The sequence below is a fragment of the Cebus imitator genome, unplaced genomic scaffold, assembly GCF_001604975.1.
Source record: "Cebus imitator isolate Cc_AM_T3 unplaced genomic scaffold, Cebus_imitator-1.0 Scaffold217, whole genome shotgun sequence".
Lineage (NCBI taxonomy): Eukaryota > Metazoa > Chordata > Mammalia > Primates > Cebidae > Cebus > Cebus imitator.
Window position 1 is genome coordinate 35,953 of NW_016107532.1, and position 8,320 is coordinate 44,272.

Here is an 8,320-nt window from a genome sequence, read left to right on the forward strand (position 1 = left end):
AGGAGGAGGAGGAGGAGCTAGAATAACTATATAACTGAGTAGCACCACATTACCTGCTCTGGAGAAAGGACTATTTTTTTTTTTTTGAGTGGGAGTTCTGCTATGTCACCAAGGCTGGAGTGCAGAGGTGTGATCTTGGCTTTCTGCAACCTCTGCCTCCTGGGTTCAAGGGATTCTCCCACCTCACCTTCCCTAGTAGCTGGGATTACAAGCGTCCACCACCATGCTCAGCTAATTTTGGTATTTTTAATAGAGATGGAGTTTTGCCATGTTGACAAGTCTGGTCTTGAACTCCTGACCTCAAGTGATCCACCCATCTCAGCCTCCCAAAATGCTGGCATTACATGCGTGAGCCACTGTACCCAGCCTAGAGAAAGGACTTTGAATGATGCAATGTGGGAAGACCAAGCTTGTGGGGTTCTGCTGCCCTGGCTGAGGTAGCTCATGCAAGTCAGTCTCTCTGAGCCTCAGACTCTTGATCTGTGAAATGGGATGATCATAATAGCTCCTTCACAAGACAAGTGGCAGCTCAGATGTGAGAATGCACAGGCAGGCCCTTTGCAACTGGGTAAGCTCTACACAGATCTGGAAAGGAGGAGGAGAAAAAGGAGGATGGGCTTCCACGGCTGCATAAGGCATCCTTCGGCGTGATGTGTTCTGAGTTCCAAAGCTGGGGAGGAGACTCAAACCTTCAGGAGCTCTTCCAACTTTGAGATTCTCTGATGGATTCAGGGCTACGGGAGGGAGCGCCTGTGGTCCATGTCTGTTCCCGGGCCTTCTGTTTCTTGGTTTATATCTCTGCTGCAGATCCAAGGAGCTGAGGCAATATCTTGAGTGTGGAGGTTCTTCAGCCAGTTGGTTGGGCGTTGGGGGAGCCCCAAGGCACAGGGAAAGTGGAGGGCAAAGTGTGGGGTTGGTTCCCTCTAGTGGTCGGTGTTAGCACTGCATCCAACTGCCTCGGGCAGACCCAGGAGGACTCAGCCAAAGTGGAATTCAGGACTGAATCTTGCCCAGAACCCCCAGAATCTGTTGGCTGTGGTTGGCCCCTTTTCCCAACACACACTCTCTCTGGTGGGTGGAGGGGAACCATGCGGGGAGGCAGAAAGGGATAGGATAGAGAGTGGGATGGGGTCCGTGTGGGTCTCAAGGACTGGCTATCCTGACATCCTTTCCCACCTTCAGGTTGACCACCATGACATGCTGCCAGAGGGCACTCACCTGCCCCTTAAAGAGAGGCCAGGATGGGTGGTGCCTCTGGCTGACACTCTGTGCACAACCCTCACAGCGCTGGTGACAGTGGGACGGGAAAGATGACACGCGAGGGGGCATGATACCAGCATATGTAAGAGAAACTTCCAAATTATCCATTAGCACAGGCACGTCAGTGGTCCCCTTGCATGAACGTGCATAGAAACAGGTGGGGGCCAGCCGGCAGAGAGAAGGGGCGAGGGTATAACAAGGGCCGACAAGAAACCAGCTCCAGGGTCCCAAGGCCCACATCCCCAAACCACTAAGGGTCCTGTGGACAGATCACCTAGCTGCAATGGCTGCAGGTAAGCGCCCCTAAAATCCCTTAGGGCACAATATGTCCCCAGGGAAGAGGAGGCGCCCTGTAGATGGGATGGGGGCACTAACCCTCAGGTTTGGGGCTTCTGAATGTGGGTATGGCCATCTAAACCCAGCTATTTGTCCAATCTCGGAATGTTCCTGGTCCAAGAGAGATTACAAAAATAAACAGCCCCTGAGGAAGATCACTGGCCTCTTGATCTCCAGCTCCCTTCCTTGCTCTCTGGTTTCTCCCCAGGCTCCCGGGCGTCCCTGCTCCTGGCTTTTGCCCTGCTCTGCCTGCCCCAGCTTCAAGGTGACTTCCCAACAATTCCCTTATCCAGGCTTTGTGATGACACTATGCTTGTGCTCATTGCCTTCACCAGCTGGCCTTTGACACCTACCAGGATTTGTAAGCTCTTGGGGAATAGGTGCCCAACAGGAGTGGCAGGAAGGGGTGACTTTCCCTGCTGGGAAGTAATTGGAGGAGATGAAGGAACTCAGGGTTGTTTCAGAAGTGAAGATGCAGGTTGATGAGCATAAACTGAGTGAGGTCCCAGAAAAGTAAGAGTGGGAGCTGGTCACCAGCATAGAACCTGGTGGGCGGTCCTTCTTTTGGAAGAAGCCTATATCCCAAAGGAACAGAAATACTCCTTCCTGCAGAATCCCCAGTCGTACTTCTCCTTCGCAGAGTCTGTCCCAACAGCAGCTAACAAAAGGGAAACTCAGCAGAAATCCATGAGTGGCCACCCTCTCCCCAGGCAGGGATGGGGAAGGCCTGTGGTCAGAGCCCCCAGCAGCCCACCCACTGCTGGTCCTTCCCCTGCAGAACCTAGAGCTGCTCTGCATCTCCTTGCTGCTCATCCAGTTGTGGCACAAACCCGTGCAGTTCCTCAGGAGTGTTTTGCCAACAGCCAACTGCATAGCATCTTGAATACTGACATCTATGTGTACCTGAAGGACCTAGAGGAAGGTATCCAAACTCTGATGGGGTAAGGGTGGCACCAGGGGTCCCCAGTCCTGGGTCCCCACTGGCTTCCAGAGCTGGGGGAAAGAAACACTGCTGCTCTCTTTTTAGCAGTTAGGCCCTGACCCAGGAGAACTCAGCTTATTCTTCATTTCCACTCGTGAATCCTCCAGCCCTTTCTCTACATCTTGGAGCCTTGGAGGGGAGGGAGGGGAAAGAATGAGTGAGAGAGGGAGGGAAGAGTGTCCAAGCACTTGGCCTCTCCTTCTCTTCCTTCACTTTGCAGAGGCTGGAAGATGGCAGCCCCCAGACTGGGGAGATCTTCAGGCAGACCTACAATGTTGATGTCAACTTGCACAACGATGACACACTGCTCAAGAACTACGGGCTGCTCTTCTGCTTCTGGAAGGACATGAACAAGGTCGAGACATTCCAGCACATTGTGCAGTGCTGCTCTGTGGAGGGCAGCTGTGGCTTCTAGCTGCCGGGTGGCATCCCTGAGACCCCTCCTCAGTGCCTCTCCTGGGGCTGGAAGGGGGCATTCCAGTGCCCATCAGCCCTGTCCTAATAAAACTAAGTTGCATCATTTTGTCTGATTAGGTGTCCTTCTCTAACATTATGCGGTGGGGTGGGGGTATGGAGAAAGGGGCAGGTTGGGAAGACAACCTGCATGGCCTGTGGGGTCTATTGGGAGCCAGGCCCCTGAAACATAACGGACTTGACTCTTCCTGGGCCAGAAGGAAGCTGGCACATGACTGCTGTCCATTACTCACTGAGACCACTCCACCAGGTCAGTGCTCCCAGTTGCTGGTAATAGCTCCCTGGTCATCACAGAGATGACTTGAAAGCATTTCTTCTTCCCCAACCATCACCAACAACAACAAACCTAGCCCCCCAGGAGTGGGAATAAATGAAAACAAGCAGGCTTTTAAGTGCAGAGGCAAAAATTTCCCAACAGGTGAGAAAACAATGTCACAGAACTACGTGTGTGCAGAAGAATTTTATGGTGACTATTTCATAATCCCAACTACCCTTGGGAAATGAGAACAATGCAAAAATCAGTTTGATACATACAGAACCAGAGAATTTGGGGTCTGAATTAGGGCAGGGAAGTGGAAGAGACATTTTCACTGGGGTTGCAAATGCAGCCAACAGGTGCCAGATAGATAACAATGTAAGCAATGAGGACTGGATGGGAAGGGATAAATCCCAGCTGATACTCGCTTCCCTTAGGAAGACGCAATGGAGAGAGGTGGGAACCAGCACCACCTGCAGAACTCACAGTCCAAATCTAAGTCCCCAGCACTGGCTAAAAGGCCCTGTCATGGGGGCCCCATGTCCCAGTTGACATTGGAGGAAGGATGGTGGGGGATGCAGAAAGCTACGTGGAGCTCAGGGACCCTCCTCCATTCCCACCTGGCTCCTCCTCTTTGGTGGTGCTGGAAGGAGCAAGGGTAAGTGGTGTCTCCACCCTCCCAGTGACCCCATGTTTCTCAGAGCTGGTATCATTGATGACATTTCTCTGGAATCCTCCCATAGCCCTCCTGGAGAATAGCCCACAGCCCAGTGCCCTCCCAGCAGATGATGAGTCTGGGGTGCTGGTTGGGTTATGCTTCAGGAGTGGTGGCAGATGACCTCTGTCTTCTGCTCCGAAAAGGAGGAGGTGGAAGAGCCCAGCATTCACATCCTAGACCACAGGGGTGTGGGTTTTCAATGTTGGTTGGCAACACCACTGCCAACCACTTCTAGAAGCGTTTGCTTGTTTGCTTGCTTGTGTTTCTACAGTGTCGCGTGCTCAATGTCCTTAAACTCAGGGGTAGAAGATTTCAAATCAGGAGAGTGTATTCTTTCCTGCTGGCATCTTTGGGGGCATCTGTTGCTTGTGACCTCCAGATGATATTGCAACAGCCCCAACCCTGGGCACCAGGAAACAGGAGGCTCAGTCCTGGCCTTCTCTGCCTTCGCCTTGTCCTGCTGTGAGGTTTCCACAGGGCACCCGTGTCACTGAGCCATTCTCACCTGGGAATTGAGGGAGAACAATCTGCCCCTTACGGAAGGACAAAATGAGGCAAAGGACCGCTTGCGTTGGGGGCAGTATCCCTGAACTCAGAGAAATTTAGAAGCTGAAGTAACTGGGTTGGGAGTGGTGACTCACACCGGTAATCTCAGTATTTTGGGAGGCCAAGGCGGGCAGATGACCAGAAGTCAGGAGTTTGAGATCAGCTGGGTCAACATGGTGAAACCCTGTCCCTACTAAAAAAGTACAAAAATTAGCCTGCCATAATGGTGGGTGTGTATAATCCCAGCTACTCAGGAGGCTAAGGCAGGAGAATCACTTGAACCTAGGAGGCAGAGGTTGCAGTGAGCCAAGATCATGCCACTGCACTCCAGTCAGGGTGACAGAGACTCCATCTCCCCCCAACAAAAAAAAGAAGAAGAAGCTAAAATAATTAACTGAGTAGCACCACACTACCTCTCGAGAAGGGACTCTTTTTTGTTTTTTTGTTTTTTTTAAGGGTGTTCTGCTCTCTCGCCCATGTTGGAGTACAGTGGCGCAATATTGGCTCACTTCAACCTCTGCCTGTTGAGTTCAAGGGATTCTCCTGCCTCAGCCTCCTGAGTACCTGTGTTTACAGGAGCAAGCTACCATGCCCAGCTAATTTTTGTACTTTCAATAGAGATGGAGTTTTCCCATGTTGATCACTCTAGTCTTGATCTCATGACCTCAAGTGATCCACCCACCTCAGCCTCCCAAAGTGCTGGAATTACAGGCATGAGCCATCGTGCCCAGCCTAGAGAAAGTGTGGGAAGAGCAAGGTTGTGGTGTTCTGCTGCCCTGGCTGAGGTAGCTCATGCAAGTCAGTCTCTCTGAGCCTCAGTCTCTTGATCTGTGAAATGAGATGATCATAATAGCTCCTTCAGAAGACAAGTGGCAGATTAGATGTGAGAATGCACAGGCAGGCCTTTTACAACTGGGTAAGCTCTACATAGATCTGGAAAGGAGGAGGAGAATAAGGAGGATGGGCTTCCACGGCTGCATAGGGCATATTTCGGCATGATGTGTTCTGAGTCCCAAAGCTGGGGAGGAGACTCAAACCTTCAAGAGCTCTTCCAACTTTGAGATTCTCTGATAGTTTCAAGGCTATGGGAGGAAGCCCTTGTGGTCCGTGTCTCTTCCCGGAATTTCTGCTTCTTGGTTTGTATCTCTGCTGCAGGTCCAAGGAGCTGGGGCAGTACCTGAGTCTGGGTTCTTGGTCCCCATAGACCTTCGGGAGCTCTAAGGCTCAGGGAGAGGGGAGGGCAAAGTATGGGGTTGGTTCCCTCTAGTAGTCACTGTTAGCACAGCATCCAGCTGCCTCAGGTGGACCCAGGATGAGTCAGAAAAAGTGGAATTCAGGACTGAATCATGTCCAGAACCCTCAGAATATATTGCCTATAGTTGGCTCCTTTTCCCAGCACACACTCTCTCTGGTGGGTGGAGGGGAACCACGCAGGGAGGAGGAAAGGGATAGGACAGAGAGTGGGATGGGGTCCGTGTGGGTCTCAAGGACTGGCTATCCTGACATCCTTTCCCGCCTTCAGGTAGGCCACCAAGGCATGCTGCCAGAGGGCACCCATATGCCCCTTAAAGAGAGGCCAGGATGGGTGGTGCCTCTGGCTGACACTCCGTGCACAACCCTCACAGCACTGGTGGAGGTGGGAAGGGAAAGATGACAAGCCAGGGAATATGATATCAGGGTGTGTGGGAGAAGTTTCTAAATTGTCCATTAGCACAGGCATGTCTGTGGTCCCATGCATAAATGTACAAAGAAACAGGGACAAGTAGGGAGAGAGAAGGGGCAAGAGTATAAAAGGGCCCACAAGAGACCAGCTCCAGGATCCCAAGGCCCAACTCCCCAAACCACGGAGAGTCCTGTGGACAGCTCACCTAGCTGCACTGACTGCAGGTAAGCACCCCTAAAATCCCTTAGGGTACTACGATATGCCCTGTAGATGGGACGGGGGCAATAACCCTCAGGTTTGGTGTTTCTGAATGTGAGTGTTGCCATCAAGGCCCAGATATTTGGCCAGTCTCAGAATGTTCCTAGTCCCTGGAGGGAGAGGCAAAAAAAAAAAAAAAAAAAAAAAACGGCCCTGAGAAGAGCACTGGCCTCTTGCTCTCCAGCTCCCTCCCTTCCCCACCTTTTTCTCCCCAGGCTCCCAGATGTCCCTGCTCCTGGCTGTCACCCTGCTCTGCCTGCCCTGGCTTCAAGAGACTGGTGCCCTTCCAAGCATTCCCTTATCCAGGCTTTTAGAAGTCGCTGTGCTCTGCGCCCATCAGCTGCATCCGCTGGCCTTTGACACCTACCAGGAGTTTGTAAGTTCTTGGGGAATAGATGCCCATCAGGGGTGATAGGAAGGGGTGATTTTCCCCTTCTGGGAAGTAATGGGAGGAGACGAATGAGCTCAGGGTTGTTTTCTGAGGCGAAGATGCAGGCAGATGATCATATGCTGAGTGAGGTCCCAGAAAAGTAAGAATGGGAGCTAGTCACCAGCATAGAGCTTGATGGGAGGTCCTTCTCCTAGGGAGAAGATTGTATCCCGAATGAACTGAAGTATTTCTTCCTGCAGAACCCCAAGACCTCCCTCTGCTTCTCAGAGTCTATGCCGACACCCTCCAACAAGGAGGAAGTGCTGGAAAATCTGTGAGTGGCTGCCCTCTCCCCAGGCAGGGATGGGGGAAGCCAGTGGTCAGAGCCCCCGGGCAGCACACCTACTGCCAGTCCTTCCCCTGCAGAACCCAGAGCTGCTCCACATCTCCCTGCTGCTCATCCAGTCCTGGCTCGAACCTGTGCAGCTCCTCAGGAGTGTCTTTGCCAACAGTGAACTGCATAGGGTCTTGAACACTAAGGTCTATGAGTCCCTGAAGGGCCTAGAAGAAGGCATTCAAACTCTGATAGGGGTGAGGTTTATGCTAGCCAATCTGGAGCCACACTGGCTTCCAGAGCTGGGGAAAAGAAACACTGCTGCTCTCTTTTTAGCAGTAAGGCCCTGACTCAAGAGAAATCAGCTTATTCTTCATTTCCACTAGTGAATTCTCCACACCTTTCTCTACACCCTGGAGGGGAGGGAGAAAGAAGAGAGAGGGAGGGAACAGTGTCCAAGCACTTGGCCTGTCTTTCTCTTCCTTCACTTTGCAGAGGCTGGAAGAGGTCAGGCCCCGGACTGGGGAGATCATCAAGCAAAATTTCAGCATGTTTGACACAAACTTGCACAATAATGACGCACTGCTCAGGAACTACGGGCTGCTCTATTACTTCAGGAAGGACATGGACAAGGTCGAGACATTCCTGCGCATTGTGCAGTGCCGCTCTGTGGAGGGCAGCTGTGGCTTCTAGCTGCTGGGTGGCATCCCTGTGACCCCTCCCCAGTGCCTCTCTTGGCCCTGGAATGTGCCACTCCAGTGCCCACCAGCCTTGTCTTAATAAAATTAAGCTGTATCATTTTGTCTGACTAGGTGTCCTTCTCTAATATTATGGGGTGGAGGGTGGGGGTATGGAGAAAGGGGCAGGTTGGGAAGACAACCTACATGGCCTGTGGGGTCTATTGGGAACCAGGTCCCTGAAACTTAAAGGATTTGACTCCTCCTCGGCCAGAAGAAAGCTGGCACAGCACTGCTATCTATTGCTCACTGAGAACACTCTACCAGGTCAGTGCTCCCAGCTTGCTGGTAATAGCTCACTGGTCATCCCAGAGATGACCTGAAGGCATTTCTTCCTCCCCAGCCATCACCAGCAACACCAAACCTACCCCCCAGGAGCGGGAAGA

General features: G+C 52.2%; 1 protein-coding gene and 1 pseudogene across 4 annotated transcripts in view; both read left to right on the forward strand.

Moving 5' to 3' along the window:
* LOC108318254 (somatotropin-like) overlaps positions 1-2,993 on the forward strand; it is a 5,738-nt gene extending 2,745 nt beyond the window's left edge. For all 4 annotated transcript variants that reach the window (XM_017549167.2, XM_037745950.1, XM_037745951.1 and 1 more), the window contains one exon: positions 2,799-2,993. In XM_017549167.2, the coding sequence (XP_017404656.1) occupies positions 2,799-2,993 (195 nt within the window). The remainder of the gene's footprint in view (positions 1-2,798) is intronic.
* A 2,663-nt stretch (positions 2,994-5,656) lies between these two features.
* On the forward strand, positions 5,657-7,911 carry LOC119474199 (annotated as a pseudogene).
* The last annotated feature ends 409 nt before the right edge of the window (positions 7,912-8,320 follow it).